This window comes from Penicillium rubens (genome assembly GCF_028828025.1).
Source record: "Penicillium rubens strain IBT 27055 chromosome Unknown utg000001l_segment0_segment0, whole genome shotgun sequence".
NCBI classification, from domain to species: domain Eukaryota; kingdom Fungi; phylum Ascomycota; class Eurotiomycetes; order Eurotiales; family Aspergillaceae; genus Penicillium; species Penicillium rubens.
In genome coordinates this window covers 2,469,743-2,486,666 of record NW_026890599.1, presented here as the reverse complement: position 1 = coordinate 2,486,666, position 16,924 = coordinate 2,469,743, and the positions used below count along the sequence as shown (strand labels likewise).

General features: G+C 50.2%; 6 protein-coding genes across 6 annotated transcripts; 2 read left to right on the top strand and 4 right to left on the bottom strand.

Annotated features, from left to right (window-relative positions):
* Positions 1 to 174: 174 nt before the first annotated feature.
* Positions 175 to 1,982, bottom strand: N7525_000985 (ribosome-associated complex protein SSZ1; the record flags this gene model as incomplete). Its single annotated transcript, XM_002558381.1, has 3 exons — positions 175 to 1,739; positions 1,792 to 1,828; positions 1,884 to 1,982. 3 exons carry the CDS (start codon positions 1,980 to 1,982, stop codon positions 175 to 177), a joined length of 1,701 nt encoding a protein of 566 aa, XP_002558427.1.
* A 577-nt stretch (positions 1,983 to 2,559) lies between these two features.
* N7525_000984 (exosome non-catalytic core subunit RRP40) lies at positions 2,560 to 3,378 on the top strand (the record flags this gene model as incomplete). The annotated part of the gene is made up of 1 exon (XM_002558382.1): positions 2,560 to 3,378. The coding sequence occupies one exon, from the start codon at positions 2,560 to 2,562 to the stop codon at positions 3,376 to 3,378; it is 819 nt and encodes a 272-aa protein (XP_002558428.1).
* A 528-nt stretch (positions 3,379 to 3,906) lies between these two features.
* N7525_000983 (MYB DNA-binding domain protein) lies at positions 3,907 to 6,030 on the top strand (the record flags this gene model as incomplete). The annotated part of the gene is made up of 2 exons (XM_002558383.2): positions 3,907 to 3,970; positions 4,028 to 6,030. The coding sequence occupies 2 exons, from the start codon at positions 3,907 to 3,909 to the stop codon at positions 6,028 to 6,030; spliced, it is 2,067 nt and encodes a 688-aa protein (XP_002558429.2).
* Positions 6,031 to 8,023: 1,993 nt separating this feature from the next.
* On the bottom strand, positions 8,024 to 12,654 carry N7525_000982 (putative UDP-glucose:glycoprotein glucosyltransferase; the record flags this gene model as incomplete). Its single annotated transcript, XM_002558384.1, has 4 exons — positions 8,024 to 11,128; positions 11,178 to 12,015; positions 12,077 to 12,430; positions 12,506 to 12,654. 4 exons carry the CDS (start codon positions 12,652 to 12,654, stop codon positions 8,024 to 8,026), a joined length of 4,446 nt encoding a protein of 1,481 aa, XP_002558430.1.
* Positions 12,655 to 13,157: 503 nt separating this feature from the next.
* On the bottom strand, positions 13,158 to 13,361 carry N7525_000981 (uncharacterized protein; the record flags this gene model as incomplete). Its single annotated transcript, XM_061211722.1, has 1 exon — positions 13,158 to 13,361. One exon carries the CDS (start codon positions 13,359 to 13,361, stop codon positions 13,158 to 13,160), a length of 204 nt encoding a protein of 67 aa, XP_061070948.1.
* A 95-nt stretch (positions 13,362 to 13,456) lies between these two features.
* On the bottom strand, positions 13,457 to 14,883 carry N7525_000980 (uncharacterized protein; the record flags this gene model as incomplete). The annotated part of the gene is made up of 2 exons (XM_002558385.1): positions 13,457 to 14,209; positions 14,269 to 14,883. The coding sequence occupies 2 exons, from the start codon at positions 14,881 to 14,883 to the stop codon at positions 13,457 to 13,459; spliced, it is 1,368 nt and encodes a 455-aa protein (XP_002558431.1).
* Positions 14,884 to 16,924: the final 2,041 nt, after the last annotated feature.

Genomic DNA, 16,924 nt, shown 5'->3' with positions numbered 1-16,924 from the left:
TTGCATATAACTGAGTCTATTTGAGAACTAATAAAGGGAAAGACTCCACGTTGATAACTGCAGTATAAATCCTGGACAAAAAGAAAAATCACAACCTCTATCAGTCATGCATGCATCATCACACCGTAAACGAAATCCAAGTCTTTTATTTTTATTTCACAACGGAACAAAAACTTAAGCGGAGCCGTTGACGGCGCCACGGACGGCATTCTGGGCGCCGACCTCGCGGACGGCGATCTGCAGACCGAGATCGGCGTTGACGTGGACCATGACCTCGATCTTGCTGCCAGCCTTAACGCCCTTGACGGAGAGCTCGGCAACGGGGTTTTCGGTCTTCCAGACAATCTCGCGGATCTCCTCTTCCTCCTCGTCCTCGGAATCGAAGTCTGAGTCATCCTCGTCCTGGGCGGGCTTGTCCTCCTTGGCCTTGGGTTCGGGCTTGGTGACCTTGATATCGCGGGCACCCTCGCACACGCGGACCAGGACATCGCCACCCTCCTTGGGAGCGAAATACTGAGCGATGCGGCGGGCGGGAAGGGCAGTCTCGGCGCCGAGGAGGGGCTGGAAGTTAGAGTCGGTCTGGGAGGTGAACTCAACGCCAATCGCCTTGGTCAGGTGAGGGGCGACGGTGACCATAGGGTGAATGGACTGCTCGATGTCCTCGTGCTCGAACTCCTGGATCAGGGAAGCCTGGAAGGCGGCACCACGGGCGGACAGTTCGGAGGGGTTAACGGCAGTGACAGAGGCGGCAGGAGCCAGGATCTTGGTCTTCTCGGGGAAGATGTTGCTGGTCAGGGTGGCGAGCTTGGGGGTGTGGGAAACACCGCCAGAGAAGATAACCTCATCGATATCAAGGACATCGAGCTCAGCCTTCTTAACAACCTGCTGGATCAGACCAGTGAACTGGCTGAAGACCTTGCCGGCGAGAAGCTCGAAACGGGTGCGGTTAATGGTGGAACCGTAGTCGACACCATCGACCAGGGACTCAATGCTCAGCTGAGCGTTGCTGCTCAGGCTGAGGGCCTTGCGGGTGGCCTCACACTCGAGCTTCAGCTTGGCCAGACCACGAGCGTTCTCGCGGGGGTCGGTCTTGTGCTTCTTCATGAATTCCTTGGCGAAGTGGTCAATGACGATCTGATCCAGGGAGGCACCGCCAAGCTCGTAGTCGTGGGCAGTGGCCAAGATGGTGTACATGCCACCGCGGCAGGCAACAACGGCAACATCGGAGCGGGTGCCACCGAAGTCAGCAACAACAACCAGCTTGTCGGTAACAGTCGCCTCGGGGCGGGCATCGTAAGCCATAACGGCGGCAACGGGCTCGTGAATCAGCTGAAGGACGTCGATACCAGCAGCCTTGGCAGAGGCAACAAGGGCCTCACGCTGGGCATCGGTGAAATCGGTGGGGATCGTGACAACGGCGGCGTTGACATCCTTACCAAGGTAGTCAGAGGCGGAGCGTCTCAGACGCTGGAGGTGACGGGTGGTGATCTCGGAAACAGTGACTGTGTTGGGGGTCTCGCTCTCGGTGTCGCGGATGGTGAAAGCGACAGTGGAGTCCTTCTGCTGGGGGTGGGCCGACTGGTGACAGGGAGTAGGGTCGATCGACTTGAATTCCTTGCCGACGAAATCACGGAAGTATGCGACAGTGTTGCCAGAGTTGCGAACAAGCTGGGCCTTGGCTTGGGTGCCGTGATACTCCTCGCCCTCGATGTAAGAAAGGATGGAAGGAATTTGACGATCTGAATATGTTAATTCGAATTCTCAAAATCGTGGGGCTCACATTGTCCCTACCTCCTTCCTCGTTGGCAATAACCTCAGCTTTGCCCTCCTATAAATTAGTCAGTCACCGTTCTTTAACCCAAAGAATGAATATCAGGACGTACAGGCGAGATGCGGGCAATTGAACTGCATGAGTTACCAAACGAGATACCGATAGCAAAGCGCTCCGCCTCAGTGGAGGCACTGTTGGCAGCGTCACCCATGTCGAAGTTGTAAATGTGTGCTTTTTGGGATTAAAAGAATAAGGCTCTCACGTTACGGCGTGAAAGTAGATTCGGGGGTATCGGAGGTAATTGGGGGAAATCTCGAATGAGGGGGAACGATCGAAAAAGATTTTGAAGATTTTCGTCTGCCGCAAATGTGGCTGGTGCTTATCGATAGTGGTTGTGGCGATGTCGATAAGGCACCGCCACACTTCTCACCATGATACATATGCGGACAATTGTCCATAGTGGATATAGCTCTGATAGTAGAGAAGTTTGGGCACATTAATCAAACCCTTGTAGCAGCACAGAGCACTTGACTGATTTACCTTTCGAGGTTATTCCCAAGTGAAGTATTACTCAAGTTGGATGGAGCTAAGGTTACTCATATACCTTGGACCTGATAGAACGCAGTCACGTGGCGATAAGAAATGTCGGTTTCTTTCCAAGAATCAAGTCGCAAAAAGTAGACAATCTCTCGGTACAAACCAAGTCCAGCCGTAGAGCATTGAATCTCTCCCCGCCGAGCCTTTTACACTTAGGCTATTCTCAGAATACAGCTACCCAGTCTGGCATCATGAGTGTCCCGCTTGTCCTATTACCTAGCGATGAGGTACCTCAAGACCATCTTCCTACCAACAACTCCAACCCTCTACGACTAGGTCCTGGCCTCCGCATCCTATCACAGCCCTCGTCAAAGGGATCCAGTCATGTCTTAACAGCAACACAAGCTGGTCTGTTGACGACCGATGCGAAACGAAACACCGTCTCGCTCCTTTCTTTCCCGAACCGCCGATACATTCCCACCGTCAACGACTTCGTCATTGCTCAGATTCACCACTCCAGCGTCGATTTCTTTCACTGCATGGTAACCCCACACACGGCCCACGCGCTTCTGGGTCAGCTGTCTTTTGAGGGAGCATCCAAGAAGACAAGGCCAATGTTGAAGCAAGGCGAGCTGGTGTATGCCCGAGTACAGTCCGTGGGAGTCGGCGCCGGCGCCGAAGTTGAACTCACCTGTGTCAACCCAGCAACTGGCAAGGCTGATGGAGGATTGGGACCCTTGACAGGTGGAATGGTATTTGATGTTTCGACTGGTATGGCGGCCCGGTTGATCCGGGCAAGCTCTTCTTCTGCTGAGCACAATGATGCGATTGAAGGGCTGGTCGTGCTTTCTGAACTTGGAAAGAAGCTGGAGAGCTTGGGAGGATTTGAGATTGCAGTTGGCCGCAATGGAAAGGTGTGGGTGGACTGCTCCAACGCCGCAGAAAGTGCTGTCAAGGTTACTGTCGCAGTTGGGCGCTGTCTACAGGAGACAGATCAGCAAAATCTCCACCCACATGACCAAAAAAAGCTTGTGACGAAAATCCTGAGGGATATGAAACTGGTGTCCTGACGGTGTCTGTAAGACCTGGATTATGGGTTTTATGACTTGCAGTTGATTTTTTTTTTTCTGTTCCTTATGCCAGCATGTACACTATTAATGCAATCATGAGCATGATACCTGCCAGAACTGTGTCGAGTAAATGCTAAACGCCTGGATGCAGTATTGTATAGTATTTTATGGGATGCGTGAGTCCCTTTAATGAAGTTGTACAATGGTCATTGTGTGGAAGTTCTTGTTAATTGAGATTCGTGTCTTTTGGAACAGGTTGCCTTAGTGCCTTGAATCCTTTCTGGCTTGATAATTTCATTGTTTGTATTATACTCCGTCTCTTCCTACAATAATATAGATCTACAGCCTCGGAGTACAATAGCCATTGATATGCACTCGATTAGCCCCGCATAGGCGGTCAGCCTCAGCGGTGAACCCCAATTGCCGGATTCGCGCTTCGTGGGCCGTAAATTTTTAGGAACCTCGGCCTCTCCTTTTTATTGCATCCTCTACTCCTCCCCTCCCTGCTCAGTGTCGCGTCTCATTGCCATGGGAAATACATCATCCCAGCCCGAACCATACCCCGAAATCCCTGAGGATTTTGGAGATACCAGTTGGTGAAAACACTTGATCTCCGCGCGATTCGATACTAACATCTGCAACCTGGCAGTTCCCGGAACTCCAAATCCCTCGATGGTCGATGGAACGAAGAAAAAGAAAAAAAAGTCACTCTCCTCAGAATCACAGGCTTTATCGCCAGCAATTGCGGAAGTCAATGGTACGACGCGCTCCCAAGAATTAGACACCAACATGTCGAATCCTTCAAAGCGGAAGCGCGAGTCTGAACCCGAGCGCAAGAAAAAGAGCAAGAAGCATCGCAAATCAGAAAAGTCAGTTGCCGAGTCAGCTTCACCAGAAAACAACCCACCCCCTTCTGCAACTGCTGTTGAAGTTCCCCCCACTCCCAGTCAACCCAATCCGTCAAAGCCCAAGCTTTCGGCGAAGAAGGTTCGCAAACAGAATGGCGAAGACTTGGAAGCCTCCACTTTGTCTACTTCTCAACCTACTCCCACGTTAGCGGCTACAGAGGAACCGCTCGCTGTAAAGCAGGTGGCTGTCAACAAGAAAACCCCAGCTCCTGACTCGCCCAACCCCGAGGGTAGCACCCCGCCAGGAGGCAAGACCAAGGGAGTTAGAGGCTCACGCACCAGGGAGAAGGATAGCCTGAAAATTGGCTTCTATACGCCGGACGAAGTGCGAAAAATTGAAACGTACAAAGTCAATTTTTGCACCGTACATGGTATCTCTAGCGTCAAATTCGACGAGATGGTTCAGCATTCTGAGCGTGGCGCAAGCGGCGAATTTCCAGTTTCCTCGGACGTCATCTCAAAGAGCGAATTTTGGAACGAGATCTACGCTCTTGTTCCAGACCGTGATCGGCGATCTGTCTACCGCTTTATGCGCCGACACTTCCAAGCTTCGGCTCAAAAGGCACACGATTGGTCGAAGGAACAAGACGATGAGCTTATCGAGCTCCACGCCAAACATGGTCCGAAATGGACATTCATTGGTAAGCTCATTGGGCGCAGTGATGACGATGTCACTCAGCGATGGAAGAATAAGCTCGAGCACCAGGGTACCATGAACCAAGGCGCGTGGTCGGAGGAGGAGACCAAGATTTTCCTTGATGCCGTGGAATCAACGTGGCTTACTATGAAGCCAATGCTTGCCGGCAAGGCAGGCAAGGACATGTACGAGCTGGATGAGCGTCTCATTGTATGGGGTAACATCAGCAAGGAGATGGGCCATATGCGGTCTCGACAACAATGCGCAGACAAGTGGCGCAAGATCGTGAGGCAGGTTATGACCTTGAGAGCCAATGGCCAACCAGGCGCGGTGTTCGATCCCAAACTCGCTGCTAAGAGAAGTGCCCACTGGAACGTGAGACTGGAGGTGCAAAGGAAGAGCTCTCAATTCGTGAATGAGGATTCCGATGACGACGAAGCCACAAATACTAGTACCACGAACCTAAACGTCAATAATGAGGCAGCACCGTCTCCCGTTGCCAATGGCAATGACAATGCGGAGCCCGATCACGGAGCACAGCCCGAGGAGGCTGAGCCCGAGTTGCCCGAATCCTCCCAAAAAGCTAAGGAGTCAAAGTCCAAGCGCAAGCACAAAGAGGACCCCACCTCCAGTCTCGTCAAGGAAGCCCCATCGTCTCCCGCGGCTTCTAAAAAGAGCAAGGAGGAGAAGAAGCGTGAGAAGAAGGAGCGACGAGAGAAGGAGCGGCAAGAGAAAGAGAGGCAAGAGCAGATTGAGCGAGAAGCCCAGGAGGACAAGGCCGCACGGAAGGAAAGCAAGCGGAAGAGGAAGGAGGAGAAGAGGAAGGAGGAGAAGAGGAAGGCACCTAGCAGCGATGCAGATGCCGCCGAGCCTCCTAAAAAGAAGAAAAAGTCCAAGAAACAAAAACAGGCTTCCATCGACAGCCCTGCCCCTTTGGCAGAACCCTCTCGTTCTGTTATTGAAGAGTCCCCACCGCCCCCATCACCTGCTTCTCACATATCTGCCAGTCACCATGATGCTGAGGTTGATGAATCTGACTCGGACGGCGGAGATGACGACAGCAGCGCAGTCAACATTAAGTACGAGACTGACTCGGATGAGCCGTGAAACCGCATGAAACCAAGCGATTGCCTTTGCTGTTGTTTGCTTTCTACATCTCTTTATACCCTTGTTTTGCTGAGATATCAATTCTTACGAGAGCGAGTAGTGGAAGAAATTTCCATACGAGTTACAAGTACATACACACCGGATTTTAGGCCTGCGGTGGGTGGGTCACACGGCAGCGGGTACGATCACCCAAGCTTGTCGGAAATCCACTTGAATTGGCTCATCGTAGCATTGGGTCTATAGTACACGAGGTCGCCCATACGGTGATAACTATGATCGTTTCGCGGTTCGCCAACTTTCCTTTCAAGCCCCATGGCCAAAAAGGATTAACATGATTTGTGATTGTCACAACGATGATGGCTTAGCTATATCATAGCTAATCCTTCGCCCTCTTCCAAGGTTATAACTATAAGAATAAAATTGTGTTTAGCCTACGTATACTGGAAACATGAAATGGAAGAAACGAGATAGAGGAAGATAGTAGAATTATTGGCGATACCGAGCGAGCGTAGAAGGACAAGACAATACAGTAAGACAAAAAAAAGGGGAGAGGGAAAAAAATTATACCAGGCCAGGATTCGAACCTGGATCGCTGCTGGGCCCCGCAGGGCCCCCCACTCAAATGTGGGGGCCGACAACAAGCAGCTGTGCTGCCATTGCACCACCTCGGCTTGTGCTGTGCCATTAGGGATTTCACTGTGCCAATAGGATTTTACTATTATGTAATATTATAGCCTTGTACCTAAAGATGTTATTGCTTGGTGAATGGTAAAACAGGAAATGTATTTTATCATCTGACTGCTTACAAAGTACAATCAAGTGCCCATGGTCACTGCCCAGGTGAGTATCACCCTGTGCTGTGAGATACTCAGTGAGCAGGTTCCGCATGAAGCAGCGGCACCCCGATCGGGAAATCCGCATGTGTGGCCTAAAATCTGGTACATACACATACAGGTACATATATATATAGAATTCGAGGACCTGTGAAAAGGATGAAAATAACCACTTTTCCAGAAATGCCTTTCCACTCGTAACAGAAGATAAATGACTTCAGTGTACCTAATCACTCCTCAATATGCGACTTGCTGCAGCTTGCGACTATGGCTTGCGCGCTTTTTATCCTTTACTTCTTTCCCTGTGGTATCTTCCGCTTCGCTACGGTGTATACTCTGTTACTTAAAATATTATTAAGGATTTTTCTTTTTTTTTTCCGAAGATAATTTCAAGCGACGGACACGTAGTATGTCTCTCATCTGTCTTTTACTTCTAAACCTGCCATCTATATGAAACCAGGTATTCTACTGTCTAGTAGCCTCGCAAGGTGGCAATGTGATCGACAAGAGGATATTAGAACAAAAATAACAATTCGATCCGATAATAGTTATCCATGATTATGGCAGTCTTGTCAAAAAGAGACCTCGGGAGGTCTACAGAGACGTCGAGCTGCATGGTGAATGTGAGTCTGATTGACTGAGCAATTGAAGAATCTAAGTTCTAGACTAATGATTTGATAAATCTCTCCAGATCCTTCTTGAAGACCCCTGTGCGTCGTCCAAAGTCCCAGGGAGAGATTATACTGAATCATACTGATGTCTATACCCAGCCCAAGCTTCTTGCACGATGATCTGGCATCAATATCACCCTCTTCTCCGATACCAAAGGATCTAATAGGATCCAATTGTAATTGTGTTCAACACGGGAGTCACGGACTGCGCAAAGGGGAGGAAGTTCTGAATTGCTTCTCCAACTTGATCCGTCTCCCACTCGAAGTCCCCCGGTTCAGTTCATAAAAGTACAACAGAACAGTGAGTAACAAGATCATGTCGCCCAATGGAAGAGCTACACCGCATTCTACCAACGGAAAACAAAACGTAAGGTGATTTTGTGCCTTGATGGCGCCGTTTACAAAGGATATTCAATATTCAATCCCGATAAATGCAACAGGTATAATCATAAATGCAATCGCTTTCTCGAATGAAACCCACCGGGTCGACTATAATTCATCTTTGCGGTCCCCAGTCTGCACAAACTCAACCCCAGCAGCAGCCTGCTCGCCAGCAACGCGACTCGCCAACGCCGCAATCTCATCATCATAGACCGTCCACTCAGGAACCTGCCTCCTAGCCCTCTCTAACTTAGGCTCCTTGGTAAGAGGATTATTACAAAGGTCAATAGTCTTCGCTCCATCCAGATCCTCATCGGAGCACCAAGTCTCACACCAAAGCCACTCCTGCGGCAGACTGTGGATGGGAATGTGATGCTGCATGTGATTAGGCAGATCCTGGTCGAGATTGCTGAGACTGTTCGGATCCGAAGAGAGCATCTGGTATTGGCCGCGGAGACGGTCGCCCGCAGCAAGCGCTCGGAAGCGTTTCAAGTCAACGACGTACAGCGCTGAGATGTGGTAGGGCTTGCCGCGGAGGAAGGTGGACCAGTAGCCCTGTTTCCAGAAGCGGAAGCCTTCCATTTCGGTTCGGGAGTCGCCCATCGGCGTGAAGCCGTAGGGCGCTTCTTGGAGATCGTGGGTGACTAGCTCGTACATGTCTGTGCGTACAATCTGATCCGCGTCGACGAAGATTACTTTGTCCAGGGAGAGAGGGAAGAGCACGTCCAGAAAGAGCATCTTGTACCCCCAGATCTCGCGTTGCTTTTCTTTCTGGGCGCGCAGCCAGTGTGGCCACTTGTATGTTACCATCTCGTAGGAGAAGCCGTATTCGCGGGCGAGGGAAGGGAGGAAGGCGCGGAAGGAGGGTGAGAGGAATTGCTCGATGAACCAAAATTTGACGCTGTGTTTGGTGTGCCGCATCACGGAGACCATCATAATGTTCAACATGCGTTCGTAGAGATGTCCACTTGCTACTGAGAAGATGTTGATATCGGCGTGTTGTTCGCCTCCGCCCTTGGACCCGAGACCAACGCTAGAGAGGACACCGGATGCAAAGTTGAGCCCTTTGGACAAATAGTCTGAGCCTTGCTGAACTCCTATCTCGAGAACATCTTCCTCCTCGTGGCCTGGCTTGCGCGACAGGCGAGGGAACAGCGTCCGACCATGGAAAGACAGCAGAGCAACCTCGTTGTTTTCATCACCGGTCTGCGGGCGGTATCCTAGACCGCCGACGCTATCGATCTTGAAGATCTTCTCGCTGCGGCCGGGCTTCAAGTTAATCTGCCACAAGCCTGGCTGTGCCTTGAACTGGAAGTATCCCAGGTTAGCCATGATGATGGTATCAGCGAAATGGTGGTTGTTCTCGGTGCCCAAGATAAGCTGGACACCTCTGGGAGCAGTCTTCGTTGTAAGATCACGAGAGTGGCCCTCGATCAGAATGTGCTCAAGAGCGTAGATGGCGTCAACGTCAGTACCAGACTTGACTGAGCTCAACTTGATGTTATCCAGATCATAGACTGATTCACTAGGTGCTACGAGCCAAGATGACGGCACATCCATGCCTAGGGTCAGCAGTGCCTCGACTGGCACGCCAGTGAAGGATGCTTGTGGCCGAGCCAGAGCCCCCTCGTCCGTGAAAGATGGCTCAGATTCCAAGACATAACGGTAGAACCGCTTGACTGGTAGCTCCGTGAGCTCTTCCTTCGGGTTCAAGAAAATCTTCAGCTGAACGCCAGAGAGTTCAGAGAGAACCTTCAGAATCGGCAACCATCGCTGAGCAACCTCAGATGCCGGGTCAAGACTAACACCAACTTGGATCGTGGGATCATCGGAGTTAGAAACCGTGATGACAGAATGCTCCGTCCTCCATTTGCTGGACACGTCCATTCTGAAATCAGGGGTGTTTTCGAAGATACCCTCGGGGACATCCGAGATGGTGGAAATAGCCACAAGCGAGGTTAGCTTGGCAAAATCGAGCGGGTTTGAGATCTTATCGTCGAATCCGAGTTCGCGAACAGCCGTTGCAACCGAATCGAGCCGTTTCACTCGTTCGTAGGTGATCAGTTGGCTCATTTCTTCCACGCTCAAAGGATGTTCCTTCTCAATGGGGCCGACTGCCCTCCCATTGACAACAAGTCCCTCAATGCCAGGGTTGAATCCAAGTTCTTTGGCCACAGTTTGGTGCAAAGCTTGAATGGTAGAGATCTCTTGGGCTTCAGACTCTAGGATTTCAGCGTCAAGATCACCGGATGCGATTTTAGCCAGTACTTGGTCGATGGTCTCCCCCTTTGCAAGCGATAGATAGAGAGCAACGAGATTCTTGGAAACATCATCTTCGGCGTCTGATGGATTGTGCAGCATCAGAATCTCCACGTCACCGTTCTCCTTTCGAAGATTGAGGGCATCACTAAGCAGTTTCACACCCGCCTCTGACTCGAAATCGCCGACAACCATCATATGAGCGCTTTCCAGGGTTCCCTTGTCCGAGAGGATACGAGGAATCTTGCTCAATACATCTTCATTCGACGCAATGATGCTAGCGATGTCCATAATCTGGACGCTCTTGGGATCCTCGGGCATGAGGAAAGTATTGCGTCTCTCAAATGCGCCAGCCAGGAAGAACTCCGGAAGCCACGCGTCCTCCTCGAAAACCCCCTCTACGATGCCTTGCTGGATCAATTTCAAGTCCCTGCTGATCTGCATGCTCATTCCCTGCATCCAGTTGCCTTCTCGGGGGATGGGGATACCGTTGACCAAGAATTGAAGTGCGTCGCCGGTAAGACTCAACCGACGCTGGTAAGCAGCCGTCTGGGACACTAGAGCGTTGTACTTCTCGCTCTTCAGGACTTGATCAAGAGATAGAGCTTCATGTTCATCAACGAGGTCACGCCCTCTAGTCGCAGACTGGAAGCATGATTTGTCTGGGAAGCCCATTTTGCCTTTTGAGGCAAGCTCTTCGAAATACTGCACCAGAGAATCTATGCCATAGGCATCGAAAAGGTAATGCGCTACCTTCAGCTGCGCAATGGACTCGGGCGATGAGGTGGTAGGCACCAAGCCGAATCTCACAGGAATTCCTCGCTTGATGAATGCGTGCAGATTTCCAGCAGCAAGCATCATGTGTTCCGGGTTAGAAAAGTCCATAGACACGACGACATTGTGCAAATCTCGGCTCACAGGGGGCAATTGTCCCGGGTAAGAACCAGCCATGTACTAGAATTATGTTAATATGTATCCAGTCCAATAGCCTTACGATACTAACCGCCTCGAGATCACCAGGCCAGGACTCGTATCTAGGGTCCTTCTCCAGATTGTTCATCCAAATGATAACCTGGTTCCCTTCCAAATTGTCTCGGTAGTCGTACCGTTGCTCCTCGCCACCAGCTTGGGCTTCAGTGAGGAGTCGGTGTGACAGTAACTTCACGACATCATCCGCAGAGAGACCCAGACCACGGAATTTCTCAATCAATTTCCTTTCTCGACGTAGATGTTCTAGAAGTGAGAATGCGTCAATCTGCTGTGTGTCCATTTGTACACCGTTGATCCACATGGCATTATAACCACCAGGGAGCATTCTTAACCGGTTGTGGCGTATCTCTTGGGCCATTTCCCCAGTGGAGTTGTGGGCAGCTACTACGGATGAATACTTCGGGAAATTTTGGGACATCTTGATCAATGTCCCCAAAGGATCAGAACTGTCCATAACATAGCTGGCAGAGTTCAAGCCTAGGCGGGTCACTTCAGAGGAAGACAGAGGCCGGAGGTCATCCGGAGCATCTTCTTTCATCTCATCCGGGTCAGCTGGAAGACTTTTAGCGCCCTTATCTTCGAGCTGCTCTGCATCACGGTCATCAATAACAATGTAGTCCGTTCGCTTCAAAGCAAGTTCCACGCCGTATCCAGACACAAACAAGGGACGGGAAATCCAGTGTTGGGGAGGTCGATAGCGTACACGGTACGAGATCTGTCCCTGTTTTGCCATGTCGCTCAGGGTTTCATGGAAATCTCTGAACATCGGAGAGGCGACATCTGCATATAGAACAGCCGGGGGAAGCGATACATCTCCCAGGACGCGATCAAATGGTAGCTCTCTAGGATCCCTGAGGCAGAAATTCAGTGTCAGCTATTGGAGTCTCACCCAATAAACAAAGATCTACCCACAATTCTCCCACAACATCCTGCTGTGCGCGTTCCATAGCAGAGGAACAATACTGCTTTCCCTCCGAGTGGACCCATACTGGACATGCCGCATCTTGGGCCACCATCAAGGACTGCTGAACCGAGGTGTTATAGTACTGGAAGTGCGCCTCAATACGAGGCGCCGATGATCGGACCGAAAGTGATAGTTTGAACGATGAGAGACCCTCTGGAGTCCGTATGTGACCATCATCGTTCAAAACTGTCAAGAAGCGGTCGTAGAGCTCTTTCTCGGTTGTGAGGTCCTCAAACGTCCCGTCGGCGATGCGATCCAACAAAGGAAAATAGGAGGTGGGGCTTTCTTCGGCGGCAGACTCCCTGCAGTGAATTCATTAGCCTTCCTCATATAGACAAGCCTATTACAGGCGAGAGACCACTCAATGTAGAACGTACAGAAGCTCGACGAGGTATGGGGCCGAGTCGAAGGAGGCTTGAAGCGCCACGTTCACAGCTGGGCTAGCATTGGCAATCAGGCCTGGTAGCAGAACTCCGACGGCGGCGTACCACCGCCAGGAAATGTGAGGTCCCACGGAGACCCTCATTATCGCGCAATGCAACGTGGGAGGGCAGTTGTGTATATCTGTTGTATGGTATAGGGGACAGCCTCGTGTCGGACGAGTCGTATGTGGTGCGGTGCAGGCTTCCCTAATTAGCAAAGATGCAGGTCAATCCATTTACAAGCATCACGGGCCAAATGAGCCAGAACTTTTAACAAAGACGGTGGTGAGATCGAGGATGAACCGGCTGATCTGGACACTTGGATATCTTATCGCAGCTTCTACGGTGGACTGAGCGGCAACTAGCGCAATATCCGAGGTATACATGTCGACTGCTCTACTCCGTGAGTTGCATTGCATTGGCTACGGTTGTGAGATTCTACATTATCTACCGGATGAGAAATGATGATGATAATAATAAAGATAATAATAATTTTGAGTTCAAATCCATGAACTGGACGCTATCGTAAAGACATTAAGTCGTAAATCACCACCCCCATATGCTTCCCCTAACGCCTTTTTTTTTGTTCCGAAACACCTAAGGTAAGTCACGCAAATGCAGCCCGGCTGGCTCTGCATAACAGAGGCCTGGAATTGGCAAAGTTGGAAGCAGAGGCTTCCTCTGGGGTTTGTGCTCGCAGGGGGACGGCTGTAGCGAGGATGAAAGTGCAAGGGATGACCGAGTCGAATGTAAAGAAATCAAGGGAAATGTGAGGAGTGTGTTCAGTCTCCTCTTGGCTTTGCTTTTTCATTGTGGGTTTGTCTTTTGTCCCTTCTTTTTTTCCTTTTTTTGCTGGTTTGCTGTTTTTGTTTGCCTTTGTAGGGAAAAATTGCAGAGATGTTGGGATTAAATGGCCTGGCCAATGCTTCGGGCCGCCTCAGCCTTGCGAGCTTCGGCTTCATCAATCAAACGCCGGCGCTTATCGTCGGTCAAATCGAAGGAAATCTTTCCGTTGAACTTGGCTGATGTCTTGGTGCTGCTAGCCCGACTGTTTAATTCTCTGCGGGACTGCATCTTCTTCAGACTGCGCTCAAACTCCCTCTGCCGTTCCTTCTGCTCCTCCTTCTTAGGGTCCTTCTTCTTGCCCCATGATGACAAGGAGGCAAATCGTTCCAGGAGCGAACCATGCTTGCTAGTGCCTGCGTTCGGTTCTGGGAAATGGGGAAGCGGCTTTTCTGTGTCCGAAGAGGGGGAGCTAGCAGGGCAGGGCCCGAAATCGGGGCCGAAGCTGATGCCCGAGTCGGTACGGCGCTGCACGCCGGACTTGCTAATCTGGCAAGGCTCGTTGATCAAAACACACTCGTCGATCATCTCGAGAACAGCGTTCAAATATCGGTCCATGGCGTCATACAATGCAGGCCATCCATTCTCCTCACCAGGTCGAGCGCCTTGCTTCATGATAGGCTCCAGGATTGAAGGATCAGACTCGTAGGTGGTAATGAATTTGAAGAATGTGTCACGATGATTCGCGAGGATGCCCACCGACAACTGCTGTGTTGGGGTAGAGCTGCCTCGGTGAAGAGGTGGCAGTAGAGTGTTAAGTAGAGCAAGGCAGTTGGCTTTGTCGAACGGCTCGAGCATCATCTGATTGACAAGAACCTGAGAAAGAAATGTTAGATGCAGAACTACTCGCTATTTGAATCTCGGGATAAACGTACCCAGCGACGCAGGCCAACGTAGACCTGAGTGTACAGGAAATCGATCATGCGTGCCTTGTTGCTGATGTCTTTGTACCAGACCAACACGTTAGGGAAACTGCGAGCAAGCTTCGAATTCTGAGGGTGACTCGCATCCTGGGCAGTAATATTAAGTCGATTGAAAGCGGCATCGATCTCCTTTTTCCAGCGACCTTGGAGGTCTCGAATGTAATCAAGAGCAGTTAAAGCCTGGGCAAAGTCGACATCGGATAGTTCCAGACAAAAGCAGCGGCGCACAAAGGAGAGAATGAAGCTCGGAGGGAGCGAGCAGGGTTGAGAAGACAATTCGGCGACAGTCTTGCTCAAACAGGCACGGAATTCGGCATTCGTGTCGTAAGTAGGAGGGTCGAGAGAAGACTGGGAGTTACGAGCGTTTTTGGTAAAGACGGAATTGCGGAAGAAGGATGGTGACTTAAGAACAAATGAAGGCGCCATTGTGCTCTGGCAATTGAGTTCGTATGCGGCACGGAGGGAAATTTCGTAGTTGTCGGCGTAACGCAAGCAATGATCAAAGATCCACGTCAATGCTGACCCATCGGGTGCATCCAGTGTCTCATAATGGGGGTCAGCAGACATGCTATGGGTATTGAAGGACTGGAGTGTCGGAACTGTTGTCGAGACAGGAGAGTGCGGAGGAATAAGTTGAAAGAGAGTTGTGATGAGAAGAAAAGACTGCGAGTCCAGTGGGTAAAGCGCAGTAGTTATGTTTGACCCGAAGAGCCGGGTAAGTCGTGGCGGCTGGGATAGCTCAAACACCGTCAAGGGGGTATGGTAGCTTGAAACCCGATAGGCCCAAAGAGGAATAGAAGATGGATGGAGGGACCCGGTTGGTCGGATCAGCCCTAGAGTACCGAAGACTTTTGAGTCACCCAAGGAGGCCAACAAAGAAAAAGGCTTTCGCGGCAGGCGAGTACTTTCTCTCTCTCTAGGATATCCCTCGAGAAGCAAAACCAATCACGATGCAGGATCTCCCGGATCACCTGCACGCCAGATCTGATGTATGCAAACAACGCAAAAAGCGGCTTCAATGGCTAGCTTCCGGGCCCTGAAACGTGAGACACGTCTTAAACCCCTTCAAGGATCGAGTAGATAACCTAAGACGAATAAGGGGCCAAAGTGGTTGGGAATATGAGACCAAGCGAATGTGGAGGGAAGTCAAGGAGAGTCGAGGAAGAAGAGTTCGAAATAGTTCTGCGGAGGGGGAAGAGTCCCATACAAAAACGCGCGGGCAGTTTCCCATGGCTGGACCATTCTGAAAGGTGGAGACGGACTCGACCGCAAAAAATCCGCAAAACAAAATACGAAAATTTCAAAATTATTTAAATCGTATTTTTAAATTGTCTAAAACAGTGAACTTAATAATTTAATTAATTTGATTAAGTCAAACCCCTCTCTCTCCGGGTCCAGAACCATGGATTCTGCTTTTTAAGGCTTCTCCACCTGCACCGACCCGCTGGAATATGTCGTTAGCCCCGATTCGTCTGAATTGCAATTGGTTTGAATCCTTCAAAGACAGCCGTTGGTGCTATTCTGGCTCCACTCGTCTACGTTAAGCACCTTGCCTCTTCAGGTAGGTTCTAAGCCAAAGGGTCTAGCTCTAATTTATGATTGGATTATCGTCCCCCGTGCCTTTCCGGCCTAAGACGGCTAGAGCTGTCTTGCATTCAAGACTCCAATCCACGCGGAACTCTAACATCGTGGCCGGGAACTAGGAGAGCCGTTACGTCTAACGAATGTTTTGGCTCTGTCAGATTCATATATGTAGCGTCATACTTTTTATGCAGAATAGGACTGGTCAATCACAAGACAGACTTCTCGGAGATTTGCCTCCGCCTCAGCTAGGTATCCTGCTCAGCTTGTGTCTACGATGCATGTCGTACAAGCAGATCTTTCCAGATTGTGGCTCATGTGGCCACGTACTTTTGTATTCACTCCCGGATAAAAACCTAAAAACAACATACACATAGAACTGCGTAACTATTATTGTACCACACGAAATATCCTCCACACTGTCTATTTCAAGAAACAACCCTTGCATTAATAATTCTCAGATCAGATTACGATTATGTTGGCTGCGATCGCCTGTGGGGCCCTGAACAAAGTACATACGCAATAGTACAACAGTATCAGTACCTCCAAACTTCCCCGGTGATAAAACCACTTGTGACCGTTGCCTTGGGTTGGATCCACTCAAAAATGATGCCTTTGGAGCAGTCACACGGAACGAGATACCAAACTTGATATCCAATATGTTGTAGGCAAAAAGCCGTGATAGTCTTCGGGGCTTGAAGAGATCAATCATTCATTTGCAGATCAATATAAACAGCTGCAATTATAGACATTATCCATGGTTTGACATGCACCTTCCACGGTTGACTAACTCCTATACCACGGTTGACTGTCCAAGTCGAGCGGGCCGTCTTCTATGCCCTATGTGCCTGAGGCGCGGAACCTGCCTAAGGCGTTCTTTGTTTACTGATGATAGGTCTACTCCGTACTTTGTAATCTCCAGGGTTTGGGGATGATTAGCTGCATCCACTTAATTTGATCCCTAAAATCGAGGATCAAAGATCAAGCATGCACATATCCGGACTCTTTTTCGTGATCGATACATAGT